Source organism: Perissodus microlepis, chromosome 5, assembly GCF_051167445.1.
Source record: "Perissodus microlepis isolate ML-2025 ecotype Zambia chromosome 5, ASM5116744v1, whole genome shotgun sequence".
NCBI lineage: Eukaryota > Metazoa > Chordata > Actinopteri > Cichliformes > Cichlidae > Perissodus > Perissodus microlepis.
Window position 1 is genome coordinate 1,997,990 of NC_140465.1, and position 18,902 is coordinate 2,016,891.

General features: G+C 43.3%; 2 protein-coding genes across 2 annotated transcripts in view; both read left to right on the forward strand.

Annotated features, from left to right (window-relative positions):
- Window positions 1-18,902, forward strand: part of cntn2 (contactin 2) — a 77,925-nt gene that overhangs the window by 7,053 nt on the left and 51,970 nt on the right. The window contains exons 2-3 of the mRNA XM_084927371.1: window positions 11,902-11,976; window positions 14,753-14,894. Coding sequence (XP_084783497.1) covers window positions 11,910-11,976; window positions 14,753-14,894 — 209 coding nt within the window. The 5' untranslated portion in view covers window positions 11,902-11,909. The remainder of the gene's footprint in view (window positions 1-11,901; window positions 11,977-14,752; window positions 14,895-18,902) is intronic.
- On the forward strand, window positions 5,845-6,771 carry LOC146386364 (E3 SUMO-protein ligase ZBED1-like). Its single transcript, XM_084927270.1, has one exon. It carries the CDS (start codon window positions 5,845-5,847, stop codon window positions 6,769-6,771), a length of 927 nt encoding a protein of 308 aa, XP_084783396.1.

Below are 18,902 nucleotides of genomic sequence, written 5' to 3' on the forward strand. Positions count from 1 at the left end.
GTCTACACGTTGGGTGAGTGCCGAGTATTTGGTTGTGCATATGGGGGTGGGAATGCACGTCTGTGTCTGCGTGCGCCTGTTTGTCTGTGTCTATATGTCACATATCCAAACCGACATCATGACTAGCAGCTTTACAGCTGTGGCTCCAGCAAACATCAGCTGATACTAGAAATTAATATTAAATGAATTCTAACAACAGCTGATCAAGCTTAAACGTGCTGCTGTTGTTTAGCGCGACATCCGCTGGCTTCCTCTTTCTGGTGCAAAGTGGGCGATAAACAAACAAGAGAGAAAAGCCGATCAGCTGATCATTGATCAGTTTCATGATTGAAGTAGCAACAGGAGAGGGAGGGGGAGAGAATGAGAGGAGAAGAGGCAGCTGACAGCATAAACACACAGAATAACTCTGGTCTCTCCTCCTGCCTCCCCTTTCCCTCATCCACCTGCTGGCCTCTGTGGAAGCTCCGCCATAGCCACCACCAAACAACTGAGTTGTTGTTACACATCAGCCAGCATCTGGCCAATCCACCACCTTTCATTGTTTATACCGTTACAAAAAAACAAACAAACATCGGCCTGTCTAGATGAACACAAAGATGATATTCTGGCAGGCTCAAACAGCTTTGCTCACATAGATATGTTGTGGGAAATGCAATGTCACAATATCTCTTTGCCAGAATGGGGAACTCCTTGGCAGCAGTCAACCAAAAACTGTCCAGATCAGCAAAGTTTAGCCTTAAACCATGCTCTTGTCTCAGTTCAGTTAGTTCCTCCTGCTCCTGCAAAGTCATATCCTCCCCAGAAACTGCTGCTGAGCTATATGGGTCCCTTACCCAGTTAAGGCATTCAGTGGAGACTGAGGCTAAATAAACGGACAGCTTCTGCTTAAGCGTATAAATAGGGGCGTTTATAGTCTCCTCAGACTATAAATGTCTCCTTCTCCAATACCCGCTGTTGTCATTTTCATACCCCCCCCATTGCTCATCATTCCGATGTTGTGGTCCCAGCTAGTGAAAGTTATATAAAAATTTAACAGTATCCTCAGCATAACCATGTATAAAAAGAGGTTATATTCACACACAATACGGTAATATTATGTTGAAGCACAGTACGTATCACTCCGCGAGGCTCCTGTCTATGGTAGCCGTAATGCTCCGACAATCCATCAAGCGGTGCGGCTTCGTAGCTTAGCAAAGTCGTACTGAAACATTTGACAGATTTGAGTGCAGTGTATCACATAAAATCAGTTCGGTAATAACGGTAATAACGACGGCCCGCTAGCATGCGCTACCAAAAATAGTGCTTTGTTGTGTATCTGACGGACGAAAGCTAAACCAGTTCCACACCACTGAAGCTGCAGCATTTTTACAAACCAGTTCTGGTTCATCTGTTTCATTCAACGATCCGCTTTCTCCCTTCTCATTCTGCGTCGCTGCCATGCTTTTTCCACCATGTGCGTATGAAAACAAAGGCACTGCGCATGCGTGTTTTACCCATATTCTATCGCCATATTTCATTTTCTTATCATTGCCTAACGTTATACTGGTATTACCATGAATGGTGTGAGATGGCCCAGCCCTATTGCACACCACTCATCACTTGCAAGCAGCTTTGCATCATTGTACCTCTCATCACTCAAAACACTTCTAGCTGTTCCCACAGCTCATACACATGGGCCAGTACTTTCTGCGAGGAAATGGGAGCGGATCATAAAGCCTTATTGCTCCACGCAGAGGTCCGATGGTTGTCACGTGGCAGAGATGCAAATATGTGAGTTTTCAGAGGTCCAACATCGTCCAACACAGGAGCTAGGTCTGCTGGTAAAGTCTTGGCAACAAGTGCCTCGCGGTGCAGAAAACAGTGTGTAACAATAACATCTGGCTGTATCACTTTCACTCTGCTAACGAAACCTTTGGCGCGCCTGACCATGGCTGCTGCTCCATTAGTGCAAACACTCGTGCAGTTTTCCCACTTAAGTGCTCCTTGCTCGGTTGCTTCGGATGTAACCCGAACAACTTCCTGTTTTTGTTCTTCTGATGGCATCCTTGAACTCCCTCTGCGCTGTCGATCGGAGCTTGGCACGCTCCCCTCATCCTTCAGATGCCCGTCTGTTGTCCACAATCATCTCTTGATGACCTCTGGAAAGCCTCGTGGCACAGCTCTCATTCCAACGCAGCTTTATGATCATTGCTGTGGTTCTGAAATTGTCACATGATGACTAGTAGGGCCCCAAACAGCACGACCTTCGACCTCAATAAAGTATTCATTAATAAAGTATTCAGCAACACAGAGACAAGTATCATGTGCAGGTTTTCTCAAATCATTAAACCACTACTATTGCCATAATGTGCCCCAAATGCATTTATTATTTATTCCACATTACTGTAATCAGTGACTTTCCTTAAGTAATGTCACTCACTCATTTCATCACTATGAGCTCAACAGTAGTCAGATAATGGGCCCAACCTTTAAAAATGTCCCCTAATCATTGCACTTCTGCTGTAACATCACTTGTCTGTCTGTGCTGAATCCTTCACAAGCACTCTTAGAGGGAAACAAACATTAGCAAAACATATGAAGCATCCTGGAGGTCAGTGCTTGATTCCAGAGGTGCTGCAAAAAGGTCAAAGTTAACCATCCACAGCAGTGAAAAGGAGTGACACTGGTTTCAACACAGTATGTCTCACATTGTATACACATTCTCACAGTAATATTCACATTTTCTCAACAACACAGTGTAATAGCATAACCAACATATAACCTGTAAACACAGTTTCCTTCACACATAAACCCAGTAATCCTGTGAAAAAACACTAATTAATTTACAATAATCTCTGAGTGAATCTGAAAGTTGCTTCAGCAGTAAACCTTTTTCATTGGCAGAACCAGAAGTCTTTATATTTGAGACAACAAACAGTCACAACAGGTGACTCCCTTTTTATGTTCACCTGAGACATGATCAGACCCAGTCTGGGTGGAAATGTGTCTAACTTTAGAGATGTTGCACAAATGGAAGAAAGCAGTCTTACATATTTGTTTAATATGTGCGTTGAAGGACATGTCCTGGTCAAAAATGACTCCAAGGTTCCTCACAGTTTCAGTTCAGTTTCAATTTTATTTCTATAGCACATTTAAAAGACTCACATCAAAGTGCTTCACAGACGAGCCACATTTGCAGGGTTACAACAGTGTTACTGGAGGCCAAGGTAATGCCATCCAGAGTAAGAATCTGGTTAGATACCATATTTCTAAGCTTTTCAGGGCCGAGTACAATAACCTCAGTTTGATCTGAATTAAGAAGCAGAAAGTTAGCGGCCATCCAGGTTCTTTATGTCTTAAGACATTCTTGCTATTTTAAAGATTAGACTTAAGCTTTCCTTTTTACTAAAGCATATACAGTGGGGCAAAAAAGTATTTAGTCAGCCACCGATTGTGCAAGTTCCCCCACTTAAAATGATGACAGAGGTCAGTAATTTGCACCAGAGGTACACTCCAACTGTGAGAGACAGAATGTGAAAAAAAATCCATGAATCCACATGGTAGGATTTGTAAAGAATTTATTCGTAAATCAGGGTGGAAAATAAGTATTTGGTCACCTCAAACAAGGAAAATCTCTGGCTCTCACAGACCTGTAACGTCTTCTGTAAGAAGCTTTTCTGTCCCCCACTCGTTACCTGTATGAATGGCACCTGTTTGAACTCATCATCTGTATAAAAGACACCTGTCCACAGCCTCAAACAGTCAGACTCCAAACTCCGCCATGGCCAAGACCAAAGAGCTTTCGAAGGACACCAGGAAAAGTATTGTAGACCTGCACCAGACTGGGAAGAGTGAATCTACAATAGGCAAGCAGCTTGGTGTGAAAAAATCAACTGTGGGAGCAATCATCAGAAAATGGAAGACATACAAGACCACTGATAATCTCCCTCGATCTGGGGCTCCACGCAAGATCTCATCCCGTGGGGTCAAAATGATCATGAGAAGGGTGAGCAAAGATCCCAGAACCACACGGGGGGACCTGGTGAATGACCTGCAGAGAGCTGGGACCACAGTAACAAAGGCCACCATCAGTAACACACTACAACGGCAGGGAATCAAATCCCGCAGTGCCAGACGTGTTCCGCTGCTGAAGCCAGTGCATGTCCAGGCCCGTCTGAAGTTAGCCAGAGAGCACATGGATGATACAGCAGAGGATTGGGAGAATGTCATGTGGTCAGATGAAACCAAAGTAGAACTTTTTGGTATAAACTCAACTCGTCGTGTTCGGAGGAAGAAGAATACTGAGTTGCATCCCAAGAACACCATACCTACTGTGAAGCATGGGGGTGGAAACATCATGCTATGGGGCTGTTTTTCTGCCAAGGGGACAGGACGACTGATCCGTGTTAAGGACAGAATGAATGGGGCCATGTATCGTGAGATTTTGAGCCAAAACCTCCTTCCATCAGTGAGAACTTTGAAGATGAAACGAGGCTGGGTCTTCCAACATGACAATGATCCAAAACACACCGCCCGGGCAACAAAGGAGTGGCTCGGTAAGAAGCATTTGAAAGTCCTGGAGTGGCCTAGCCAGTCTCCAGACCTCAACCCCATAGAAAATCTGTGGCGGGAGTTGAAAGTCCGTGTTGCTCGGCGACAGCCCCAAAACATCACTGCTCTCGAGAAGATCTGCATGGAGGAATGGGCCAAAATACCAGCTACTGTGTGTGCAAACCTGGTAAAGACCTATAGTAAACGTTTGACCTCTGTTATTGCCAACAAAGGTTATGTTACAAAGTATTGAGTTGTATTTTTGTTATTGACCAAATACTTATTTTCCACCCTGATTTACGAATAAATTCTTTACAAATCCTACCATGTGGATTCATGGATTTTTTTTTCACATTCTGTCTCTCACAGTTGAAGTGTACCTCTGGTGCAAATTACTGACCTCTGTCATCATTTTAGGTGGGGGAACTTGCACAATCGGTGGCTGACTAAATACTTTTTTGTCCCACTGTAGTTAGGGCTCGATCAGGTGGTCCTGATTCCACCCTTAGTTATACTGCAATAGGTGTAGGCTGCTGGGGGCTTTCCATGATGCACTGAGCATCTCTCACCCCTTTTCAACCACCATGTGTCCGTATACTACTCTCCACTTAGTTATTATTAATCTCTCGGACAGCATGTCCTGTCTCCGTCCCCTCAACCCCAACCAATCACAGCAGATGGCCCCGCCCCTCCCTGAGCCTGGTTCTGCCGGAGGTTTCTTCCTGTTAAAAAGGAGTTTTCCTTCCCACTGTCACCAAGGTTCTTCTCTGTTTCTCTGTATTACTTTAGGGTCATTACTTTACAATAATAATAATACTGTGTTTTTTTAATTTGGCGCTATATAAATAAAATTGAATTGAAATGAGTTCATTATGGAAAAACTGTTATTTTTACAGAACAACACTCTAGTTCAGCTCAGGCAGGTAGTTCCTCCCGATCATGTGAGCAATGAAGTCTCCCAGCAGGACAGCAGAGCTACCATATGGAGCACCCTCGAGCACACCACCCAGTGACTCCAAGCTGTGCACTCTGTAGTGTCATTTGGCACATAAACACAAACAATAGTTTGGACCAAATCCTTAACCCAAAGACACGGGAACACACAGTGTATAGGCACTGAGAGGATTAGGGGTGGGTTTAAAAAGTCGATTCATCGATTAAAATCGATTCTAACTGGAATAAAACGATATCGATTCATTAAATCCTGAAATCAATTTTTTTTTATACATATGTAGTTTGCCGCGTATGAAACTTGCAAGCGGTTAACATGAGGAAGTCACGCGAGAGTTAAGTGACCTGGACGCATGAACCATCATGGCTACTCCCGGGAAGGTGCCACCGAGCCTAAAGGCAGATGTCTGGCAACACTTTGGATTTAAGAACTGTGAAGACAGTGAAGAGCCGGACAAAAGCAAAGCCGTATGTAAGATGTGCAAAATGGAGGTAAAGCACTGTGGAAATACCACAAATCTCAGAAATCATTTAACGAGGCATCATCCAGATATCCCGCTAGCAAAAACGGCCGACACCAAGCAACGCTCACTCGAAAAGGCATTTGCAGTGAAGTTGGCATCCACTTCTCCACGTGCCCAAAAAATAACCCGGTCTGTGGCAACTTTCATATGTAAAGATATACGTCCGTACAGCGTTGTTGAAAATGATGGCTTCCAAAACCTCATTAATACGCTAGAACCACGCTATGTTTTACCAACAGGCAAACATTTGAGTGAAGTGGTAATCCCAAACATGTATGAAAAAGTGAAACACGATGTTACAGCCTCACTCACGTCAGCAGAGAGAGTCGCTATAACCTGTGACAGCTGGACATCCAGAGCAACAGATAACTACCTGACTATCACCTCACACCATATCGACCAGGAGTGGAGACTCGTGTCTCATGTCTTACAGACAAGAACCACTGAAGCAAGCCACACAGCAGTTAATTTATCTGAAATTATGTTCAAAGCAATCGAAGAATGGGAGCTTACAAACAAAAATCCAGTCATCGTAACTGACAATGCTGCAAATATGGTGCGAGCTGTGGAAATAACGGGCTGGTTGCACATTGGTTGTTTTGCCCACACACTCAATTTAGCTTCACAAGCAGGACTGAAAGTTCCAGCTGTTGCGCAGCTGCTTGGCCGAGTGAGACGCGTAGCATCCTTTTTTCATCGCAGCACTGTTGCAAATCGCAAGCTTAAAGAGAAGCAAAAGATACTGAAGCTACCTGCTGGTGACTGATGGGGTGACCAGATGGAACAGCACGTTGGAGATGCTGGAACGCTTCCTGGAGCAACAACCAGCAATCTCTGCAGCTCTACTCTCACCTGAAGTGAGGAGAAGTGACAGTAATCTCTGTAGTCTTACAGAGGCTGACATAACTGATGGAGAAGATATAGTGAAAGCTTTGAAGCCTCTGAAAGCAGCCACACTGGTTATGTCTGAAGAAAAGTCCCCGACCCTTTCCATCATTGCACCTCTGCATGCACAGCTGCTGGAGAAGATGATCAGTGTCTCTCACGACTCTTCACTGGTTAAAGACCTCAAGACTGCTGTATACGACAACTTGAAGTCAAGGTATGTTTATGAATTGTGTGTATATGCCATGAATGAGTGTAACTGTATGGATGCATGTATTACATGAAAATTCTTACTATAGTGAAAAAATATATATATTATAAAAATGTTAGTTAAGCACTCTTGTCTAGTAATAGGCCTTTTGATTTTATATCTATCTATCTATGAAGCGCCTTGAGGCGACTTTTGTTGTGATTTGGCGCTATATAAATAAAATTGAATTGAATTGAATTGAATCTATAGATGTATATATATAAGTTATGGAAACAAAGTCGTATATTAATGTTTCTGATCTTGTATGAGTGTATGTAACCATGCACATGTATATCCAACATAATAAACTGAGTTAAATGTGCAAAATCTCTTTTCAACATATGTGGCCCTAAGGGACAAGCTGTACTGTAGATTGCATCAGCATTAGATCCTCGCTTTAAGGCCCTGCCATTCTTGTCCAAAGAGACCTGTAACAACACATTCTCTCAGTTGGTGTTGGAAGCAGCAGGTTTGGAGAACGTGGACACAGCTATTGTGAGTTACAGAAACAAAAACAAAAAATTATTGGTTTTTTGCACTACTCGAGTTAGAATATAAATAGTAATTTCTTTATTAATTAAGTTTTCATTTTTCTACAGCGACAGTCTGATGGTGACACATCTGAGGAAACTGTCCCTCTCTTGGTGGTGTTGATGAAGTGGATTATGCCCCTCCAATTAAGAGGTCAAAGGACTCTGCATTAATTTTTCTCCTTGGGCCAGCCTACTCAACAAAAACCACAGCACCACAGAAAACACCAACTCAGAAGGCAAAGGAAGAAGTGAATCGATACAGGGACGTTCAGCCTGTTGCACTTTCTGAGGATCCTTTGATCTGGTGGAGGGACCATGAAAGGGAGTATCCTCTTTTGGCTCTACAAGCAAAGCAGTATCTTTCCACACCTGGGACCAGTGTTCCTTCTTAACGAGTGTGACATTGTTACCGCACAAAGGAGCTGCCTGACTCCACAACATGTAGACCAGCTTCTCTTCTTGCAGAAAAACCTTACAGTCTCAAAGAAGTGAGAGGGTAGTTATAAATAAGGCTAAATTGCATGAGTTTCACAGAGGTTTCAAAATACGGTTCAGTATGTTTTCATTTTTTGAAGTGTTTTAAAAGGCAGTTTTTCATTTTCTGATCGGTCAGTTTCTGTCAGTTCACTTGTACACGCTGTGTTATCCTGTGTGTCTCCAAAACACAATAGTGGATTTCAGAAAAGCTGTGTGAGACACTAACAGCAAAACTATTTCTCTGAGGTTTTACTGATGCTTACAAAAGATATGTTCTATTTTCACTGGATCCCTGATCCACTTGAAATGTATGTATGAAAATAAATATATCCATCCATCCATCCATCCATTCGCTTCCGCTTATCCTTTTCAGGGTCGCGGGGGGCGCTGGAGCCTATCCCAGCTGTCATAGGGCGAGAGGCGGGGTACCCCCTGGACAGGTCGCCAGTCTGTCACAGGGCCAACACACAAGGACAGACAACCATTCGCGCCCACATTCACTCGCACATTCACACCTAGTGACAATTTGGATTATCTAATTAACCTATCCCCACAAGCTGCATGTCTTTGGACGGTGGGAGGAAGCCGGAGTACCCGGAGGGAACCCACGCAAACATGGGGAGAACATGCAAACTCCACACAGAAAGACCCCGGCCTGATGTTGGAATTGAACTCAGGACCTTCTTGCTGTGCGGCAACAGTGCTAACCACCGTGCCTAAATATATACTAATGTTAATTAAAAATTACATTATTGTAACTGCTTTAGTATCTGCTCTTAATTTTGAAATTTATATAATTCATTCACAAGGCTTAGAGGGTTCTTTTGACAGTACATATACAAGGTGAATTATCATAATTTTATATATATTATGGTTCATATAATAATATTTCGGACTGATTCAAAATCGAATTGAAGCGAATCGATTAGAATTGAATCGAATCGTGGATCGAATCGATTCGGGACCTTGTGAATCGAATCGATTCTAGAAATCAGTGACGATACCCAGCCCTAGAGAGGATACTATGATACCTACCCCTGCTTGCTGCCTCTCACCTCTCACTCGAGACAGAAACAGCCCCTCGCCATGATACTGGCTCTAGAACCTGAGCTGTGCTTTGAGGTCAGCCCAACTAAATTTAGTCAGTATTTCTTATTAACTCACGCACTGGGTCGAGCTCCTTCCCCACCAGAAAGGTGGGACTAAACATGGCACTCTGCACTATTGCCATCTGTTCCAAGGACATTGTGCCAGTATAGTGGTTTGTTCAGATGCAACTTTTCAAACCTATGCCATGCTGCCATTTTACTTTTGGAGATAAGCTGCTCCCTCCTGCAAACCTTCCCAAACAAGCTATACTTGTTTAGTATTCTTTTATTCTGACAAAGTTTAAAATTTAACATGGCAACTGTAGAGTCTTAGTTGGCTAAGATGTGTTGTTTGGATTTTGTAGTGTTTCTGAGCAATGCACAGCACGACCGTGGTACACATTTGCTGGGACATCCACTCCTGGGACTGCTGATGGGAAGCTGTCTTGAATTTTTGACACTGATGAATAATCCTGCTGACTATAGAAGGATGGACTTCAAATTGTTTGGTCTTGTAACAGTTCCATTAAGCTCACCGCATTGCTTGTGTCGCCAGCTGAATTTGACATCACATCATGTGTTGCCTTAACCACATTGATGGGGCGCAACAGTTCATCACTCTGATGTGCAGTTGCAGCACTTGTTTCTTCCTCACTGATAAAACTAAGAAAAAAACACACTATGCCAGATTGTCCAGAAAATGGAAAGGTTTAATGGACACCATAACGAGATAATCTCCTAACAATCTAAGAAAGATCTTGATCCGTAATTGTGAAATCAGCTGCTTGTTACAAGCTGAAGACAAGTCTCTTGATACTCACTGAAAGCAGCTTTCATTTAGACCCTTGGGTTGTTATTCTAAGTCTAAAATATCAAAAGAAATTAATAAAAAAATTACCTTTTTGTTCTGGTTGTGATGTGCCATTCCCAAAGCAAAGGGATACACACAGAGCAGAGACGTAGACAGTAATATCATAGTGTGGGCTCTTGTAAAGGTCAACCTCAGGACAAATCCATCCCACATGGAAAAGATATAAATATAAATCTTATAAAGTTTTTATCTGTCTTGTGTGAAACTTGTATGAAAAGCATACAAGAGTGAAAACAGATATAAGATCCCTTGAAAAATTATATAAATGAAACTTGTATGTTTTGGATACTTACTAAAACAATATATGAAAGTAATGAGAAAGTGGCCACTTTCATGAGTAAATCATAGAAGTTTTTACTATTTCTTTTCCATATGGGATACACATGCATAAGACGTGATCTGAGGACAAAACACAGTTAAACTCACAGAAATTTGAGCTGCAAAAGAATCCCCACATATTTTTTCAAAAGGGCAACTTTAATCCAAAGTCCTTAACAGTTCGATCAATGGAATCGGCCATGTACTGTAATAACTTGAACGAGAATCTCCTTCCCTGACCCAGAAAACTGAAGATTAGTCAAATATCAACCAAAAATGTATCAAGTGACTATCAGTCAAGTCCTCCTAATGAGTTCTCCTTATTGAAGTGAATGTTGTTTTAGTGTTGGATGAAGGGATCAAACACAGGGCTGTTACCTGGGAGACTGAAGCTTCTGTTCTTTGCCAAACCAAGTTAAACAACGCTGCCTGGTTGAAGAAGCAGCATTTTCTCATCTGCCTTCACACGTGTATTCAATTCAGTTGTGTTCATATATCACCAGCCCACAACAACAGTTGTGTCAAGCTGCTTTGTATTGTGAGGTTAAGACCATACAATATCAACTCAAGTAATGTCCCATTTCCATTCCATAGGCTTTAATGTGATGTTGGCCCACCCTTTGGAGCTATAACATCTTCAAACCTTCTAGAAAGGCGTTACACAATGTTTGGAGTATATTTATGGGAATTTCTGATTTTTTCACAACTGCGTTTGTGTGATTAGACACTAATGTTGGACAAGGAGGCCAAAGTTTCACTATCAGGTTGTGGTCAGGTCAGGGTTCTTTAACACCAAACTCACACATCTGTGTCTTTATGGACCTTGCTTTGTGCAATGATGCGCAGTCATGTTGGAAGAAGAAAGGGCTATCCCCAAACTGTTCCCACAAAGTTGGGACCATAACATTGTACAAAATGTATTAGTATGCTGAAGCGTTAAGAGTTCCCTTCACTGGAACTAAGGGTTCAAACCCAGCTCCTGAAAAATAATCCAACACTACAGGTCCCCATCCACGGCCATGCACGGCCATGAAAACAATGTTGGTCTTTCAGTGTGCTTGGCTTATATGAATGGAGTGTACGGTCTAGTTTCATCTGATCTATGTTTGATCCTTAAGATCAGACTTCAAGTTTTACCTTGTCACCTAGGATTTTGAAATGGATGCCATTGGCGCATCTACTGGTAGGCTAACAGGTAGAATTGGCAACCACAGGTATTATTTTATGTCTTTTATCTGTAGAGTTTTCAATTTCTCTGTGTGCCTGCATCGTATCTCCTCAAGATATTAAGACATCCTTTGACAGTCCAAAGGTGACCTTGTGAGGTTAATTTGTGACTGTAAAGAGACCTGAATGGTTTTCTGTCTCTGGATGGAATTTCCTGTTGGTGCTTTCATTAAAGCAGTCTTGTTATCTTTTTAGCATAAATTGCATACCTACATGTCCTGTCTGAATGGTTTTCCTTCTGCTTCAGATCTGTTTATGGTCCAAATGTGGCTCTTGGTCTGTCTCCTGACCCTCAGCTCAGTGGCCCTGATGACTGCTGTTGGTAAGTTCCACTTTTCAAGATTATAAATATTTTATCTAGTCTCGGTAACAGAAACGTCTTTTGGGGGATTCCACTTACTATTTCCTAATTAAATACACACACAAAAAAAGAATCTTTTATTAGAGATTTTATCATTTGTGAGCACAGAAATATATATTAAAAAAAATAAAAAATCCCCCACTTGCCCCTGCGGGCGGTCAATCCTTCAAGCTCGGGTCCTCTACCAGAGGCCTGGGAGCTTGAGGGTCCTGGATCTCCGCTGTTGTTCCCGGGATCTGCTGGAGCCACTCGCCTAGTTTGGGAGTCACCGCACCTAGTGCTCCGATTACCACGGGGACCACCGTCACCTTCACCCTCCACATCTTCTCGAGCTCTTCTCTGAGCCCTTGGTATTTCTCCAGCTTCTCGTGTTCCTTCTTCCTGATGTTGCTGTCATTGGGAACCGCTACATCGATCACTACGGCCGTCTTCTCATGTTAGCCACCACCATTTTGTCCGTCTGTATCTGGAAGTCCCACAGGATCTTAGCTCGGTCATTCTCCATCACCCTTTGGCGCATCTCCCATTTTGACCCCGGGACTTCCAGTTTATACTCGGCACAGATGTTCCTGTACACTATGCCGGCCACTTGGTTATGGCGTTCCATGTATGCCCTGCCTGCTAGCATCTTACACCCTGCTGTTATGTGCTGGATTGTCTCTGGAGCATCTTTACACAGCCTGGGGTCTTGCCTGGTGTGATAGACCCCAGCCTCTATGGATCTTGTGCTCAGTGCTTGTTCTTGTGCTGCCATGATTAGTGCCTCTGTGCTGTCTTTCAGTCCAGCTTTGTCCAGCCACTGGTAGGATTTCTGGATATCAGCCACCTCCTCTATCTGCCGGTGGTACATACCGTGCAGGGGCCTGTCCTTCCATGATGGTTCCTCGTTTCCCTCCTCTTTCTTGGGTTTCTGCTGCCTGAGGTATTCACTGAGCACGCTTTCAGTTGGGGCCATCTTCGTGATGTATTCTTGGATGTTCGTTGTCTCATCCTGGACTGTGGTGCTGACACTCACCAGTCCCCGGCCTCCTTCCTTCCGCTTAGCGTACAGCCTCAGGGTGCTGGACTTGGGGTGAAACCCTCCATGCATGGTAAGGAGCTTTCTTGTCTTTATGTCAGTGGCTTCTATCTCCTCCTTTGGCCAGCCTATTACCCCAGCAGGGTACCTGATCACGGGCAGGGCGTACGTGTTGATGGCCCGGATCTTGTTCTTACCCTTCAGCTTACTCCTCAGGACTTGCCTGACCCTGTGCAGGTACTTGGTGGTTGCAGCTTTCCTAGCGACCTCTTCATGGTTCCCATTCGCCTGCGGGATCCCCAGGTACTTGTAACTGTCCTCTATATCTGCAATGTTGCCTTCTGGTAGCTCGATCCCCTCTGTTCTGGCTACCTTCCCTCTCTTTGTTATCATTCGACTACACTTCTCCAGCCCGAACAACATTCCGATGTCATTGCTGTATATCCCGGTGGTGTGGATCAGTGAATCAATGTCTCTTTCACTCTTGGCATACAGCTTGATGTCATCCATGTACAGGAGGTGGCTGACAACTGCTCCGTTCCATAGTCGGTGTCCGTAGCCAGTCTTGTCAATTATCTCACTGAGGGGGTTCAGGCCTATGCAGAACAGCAGTGGGGACAGAGCATCTCCTTGGTAGATCCCGCACTTGATGGTGACCTGTGCTATGGGCTTGAGGTTGGCCTCCAGTGTTGTCGGCCACATCCCCATTGAGTTCCTGATGAAGGCTCTCAGGGTCCTGTTGATCTTATATAGTTCTAGGCATTCCAGGATCCAGGTGTGGGGCATTGAGTCATAGGCCTTCTTGTAATCAATCCAGGCAGTGCACAGGTTGGTCAGTCTGGTCCTGCAGTCTCGGCTGACTGCTTGGTCTGCCAGTAGCTGGTGTTTTGCGCCTCTGGTATTCTTGCCCATCCCTTTCTGTGCCCCGCTCATGTATTGACCCATGTGCCTGTTCATCTTAGCCGCTATGATGCCTGACAGGAGCGTCCACGTGGTGCTGAGGCAGGTTATTGGTCGGTAGTTGGAGGGGACCGGTCCCTTCTGGGGGTCCTTGAGGATCAGGACTGTCCAACCTTCGGTTAGCCATTCCGGGTGTCTCTCGTCAACTAACAGCTGGTTCATTTGTGCTGCCAGGCGCTCGTGGAGTGCAGTCAGCTTCTTCAGCCAGTAGGCGTGAACCATGTCAGGGCCTGGTGCTGTCCAACTCTTCATACTGGAGACCCTTTCTTGGATATCTGCCACTGTGAGGGTTACTGGACCCTGTTCGGGGAGGTCGCTGTCGTCTGCCCTCAGATCCACTAGCCACTGAGCATTGCCGTTATGGGTTGCGTCCTTCTCCCATATTCTCTTCCAGTATTGTTCTGCCTCCAGCCTTGGTGGTGCTGTTCTCATATTGTTCCCCTGCCACTGAGAGTACACCTTGGCTGGTTCCATGGAGAACAGCTGGTTTATTCTCTTGTCTTCTATCTCTCTGGTGTACCTCCTCAAGCGGCTGGCCAAGGCTGTGAGTCGTTGCTTGGCAGTTTCCAAGGCCTCAGGTATGGACAGCTTCCTGTACTTCTTAGGCACCTTCCTCATCGTGCCTTTCTGCAACTCCGATAGTTGGCTAACCACCCTCTGTGCTACCTTGATCTTAGCCTCTAGCCTCCTTGTCCATGGAGGGTACACTGCTGCTGTATATATATACACATAATGTTATCATTGCTATTTTGGTTCCAGGTGGAGATGTGTGTGTGGCAGGTCATGACAGCGGGCCAGTGTTTGAAGAACAGCCGAACAGTTTAATTTACCCTGAAGGCCTGACTGAAGGCAAAGTGACCCTGAGCTGTCAGGCCAGAGCAAATCCAGCGGCTGCTTATAGGTGAGTCTTACACACTCATTCCCTGTGGAGCCCACATTTTATAAAATGAGTTGGTCTTCAAAGTTTGTTTTAGGGTACTTACTTTGATTCCTATATTAAATTGCTGTCTTATTTTGGTTTAGAATGGGGCGAATAATCTTTTGATCCCCTGGTGAATTTGTACAGTGGGGAAAATAAGTACTGAACACGTCACCAATTTTCTAAGTAAATATATTTCTAAAAGTGCTTTTGATATGAAATTCTCATCAGATATCAGTAACAACACATCCAGTCCACACGTGTAAAGAAATCAAGCCACAGATGTCCATGCAGTGCCTTGTGACCTCCAAACATGGTTCATATTATTGCATTCAAAAACTTGATCTTGAAGTTTTGGTCTCATCTAACCAGACTCTAGTCAACCAACATTTCACAGGCTTGTCTAAATGTTGTTCAGCAAACTTTAAACACACTTCAACATGCTTCTTCTTTCAGCAATGTTGTCTGGAGTGGTGATTGTGCATATGGCACATAAGTGCATTACTTATTGTTTTCTTTGAAACCGTTGTACCTGCTGATTCCTGTAGCTCTCCACAGGTTGTCTTTGGCTCTGGGACAACCCTTGTAAAAATTCTTTTCACTCTTCTTTTTGCAGGGAGCACCTGGTCATGGCCAGTTTATGTCAAAATGATGTTCTTTCCACTTGTGGACTAACCACTGCCATCAGTATGTTTTGCAACAATTAGGTTGCAAAGACCTTGTGAGAGCTCATTGGTTTTACCCATCACAAGCTGTTTATTGTGTGCATTGGTAATGAGACACCTTTTTATAGGCCTTCAGTTTGGACTGAACTGTACTTCACCCACATTTGATGCAAAAGAGCTCACTGCTTTGGACCAGTAGGTTCGGCTACGTACAGGAGAGGCAAACTGAATGAGACTCAGGCAACTGTGAGTTTTGAAAACCGCTGGCTTGTGTATTTTTACTCATTCAGAAAATAAAAGAATGAAAATGAATAACAAACATACAAAAACTTTTCAAATGAAAGTATCCCTTTTTGGTACCAGTATTTTTCTTCAGTGACCCTGTGGTACAATCACAGTAATCACTTAAAAAAAACCTTACCTGGGTGCACCCTTCTAAGTGTATAATCAGAGTTCAAGTTCAAGATAAACCACAATTTAAATTACCAAAATCCAAATAGCAACGTTCATCTGCAACTTCACAAACTTTGTTAGCTGATTGCAACAACCATTGAGTTGGAAAAATAGATCCAACCGCCCACACCCACTTCTCTTCCTGTTCGTGGGGATGTATAAAGTCTGTGAAAAGTCCTTAAAATAAACCGTCCGTAAGTCCAGGGGGTTTGTGTGAAGAAGGGGAACAGTAATATCAAAGTGGCGTGGTAAATGGCCTGCATTTGTATAGCGCTTTACTCAGTCCCTAAGGACCCCAAAGCGCTTTACACCACATTCAGTCATCCACACATTCACACACTGGCAATGGCAAGCTACGTTGTAGCCACAGCTGCCCTGGGGCGCACTGACAGAGGCGAGGCTGCCGGACACTGGCGCCACCGGGCCCTCTGACCACCACCAGTAGGCAAACATGGGGTTAGTATCTTGCCCAAGGATACTTGGCATGCAGCCAGGAGGCAGCCTGGGATCGAACCACCGACCTTCTGATTAGTGGCTGACCTGCTCTGCCACCTGAGCTACAGCCACCCCTACAATAAGTAAAATAAAGTTTTTCGCAAAACATTGTAAACAATTTCCTAATAAATACTAGAACATTTTGTTTACAATGAACTCATGAAAAGTGCAGATAAACAATAAACAATTAAAATGCTCACCGATCTCAAAAAAGAATGGCGCAGGAGCACGAGATGGCGCAGGAACGATGAAATGGCGTTGTCTAATTCCCGACCTTCCCCGACCTAACAATGTAAAAGGAACCAAACTAGTTACTCATCTTACCAGTACACATGCAACAAAACAATTTTTCATAAGCAGCAAGTGCTAACTCTTCCGTTTATATCACTTTTTCCAGTACCTCGTTTCAGTGAATCTCCGTCTCTTTTTCCTCGCTAGCGTAGTCATGGGGTATTCGTGAGAGAGGAGGACAAACCTGCGCTCTCTCATCTTTTTCTCAGATGGCGTGCGGGGCACTGCACCACGTTGCAGCAGCTCATTGGCTAAGAGCAACCCACGTTTACTTCAGAACTCTTAACTTTTTCACTGCTGAACCTACGGCTCATTCACTATAAACCGAGTGTGACTGCTAAGATTAATAGTCTTTTTTTATGTTTTGGTACATTTTATCCAAGCCATACTTAAATATGGGTTACACAAGTGTCAGGATTGACTGATCATGCTGAATCTGTGATTTGAAATGTGTTCCTCATTGGATTCATCCTACCGTGCAAATAGACTTGGACACAGTAGCCGATCTCTTACAGAACCTATGATATCTTTGGGTGGACTGGCCCGCTGAGGCCAGACTCAGACTCTGAATTTCAGTTATTAGTTTTAATACTTTTAATATGTTTTCAAGTGTTAAGTCCTCATTTTGACTCTAATATTTACATTTTCTCCAAGATCCAGTCGTTAGACACATTTTTGTGTTTCTGTCCTTTTATATTGATAACTGAGCGACTGGAAAATCGCAAAATAGCCAACTAATGTAAAGCTGCCTGTGACCAAGTGGGTGAGAACACCACTTGTCTATATTCTTAGTTAACATTCTTGTTTTGATTTAGCCATATGTCATATGTATTCTGTAATAGGCAAACATTAGTGGTGGCCCGCTTGAAGCTGACGCCGTGTGTGTCAAAAAGAAGCACTGTGTGGAGACTTGATTCGTTTGGCCAGAGTCACGTGATCAGTGACGTCCGAAGCTTCATTTAGAACCTAACTGCTTCAGTGGTTTATAGGGAAGTGAATCATTCGCGGGATTTGTGGAGTGTTTTGATGGTGAGAGACAGCAAACCACTGATTATTGTATTGAGAGATATGGAGCCAGCGAGGAAGAGAGGAGGTTCTGTCGTGTGGGAGTATTTTGAGTTGATTTTGGTCAGTTTTGGTTGGGTTTTCCAGCTTTGTGTTCTTGTTGTTTGTTTTTGTTTAGTGCGTGTTTATTTTTTCTGAAAACGTGAAAAACTTAACATGTCAAAAATCTGCTTTTCATAATATAAATATCATTAAATAACTTTAGAAACACATCCATTTGACTCTTTTTATTTAATGTAATAAAATATATTTATTTTAAAAATAATCTTAAAATGTTTTCTGGCTGATAGTCTGTGGGACCCAGGAAGACCGTACACCTGCATCTCTACAGTTTCTGTGCACTCCAGCCTCTTCTGTTCTGTGTGAGAGGATTTTCTTCAAAGGAGAAATTATCTCAGCCATCGCACGAAGGAACAAATTCTCTTTTTAAATAAAAATTAAAAAGGGTTTCCTTAAATGGGTCATGTTTTTAATTTGCAAGTACATATGCATTATCTCTTTCCAGTTCACAATCAATCTACCCCGAGGTCAAAAATATGTATAAGAAAATTGGCCTAATATAATATTATTTATAAACATACCTGTCCAGCTGTCCAGTGATTAACTGCACAAGTACATGGAGGCAGGACCTCACAGCAGAAGCATACTCAATAATGTGTTGTACATTATTATATGTATTTTTCACTTATTGTATTTACCAACATCAAGAAGTCAGAAGTAAAGAAAGACCACATCATGGTGCATGTTTGAACAAGGGAACTTTATTGATCACAATAATTTATTAAATAAATAAACAAACAAAAACATGTTCAAAGCAACACAGCGGTGGCCCAGTGTCAAACAGAACTCCACTCTGTAGCGTGAGCAGTCATAATGAAGCAGTTGGTTTTATTTTGTGGATTCAAGCTGCTCTTCATATCTTTGGCCACCAGATGTCACCAGAGAGGACTGTGTTGAAAAGCTTCGAGTAATGAATACGTGTTTCAATACTTCAGAAAGCTTCATTTGGCCATCACTAGCA

Bases quoted from the DNA above. Each gene is read 5' to 3' on its own strand.
- LOC146386364 (XM_084927270.1), top strand. From the start codon at position 5,845: ATGGCTACTCCCGGGAAGGTGCCACCGAGCCTAAAGGCAGATGTCTGG.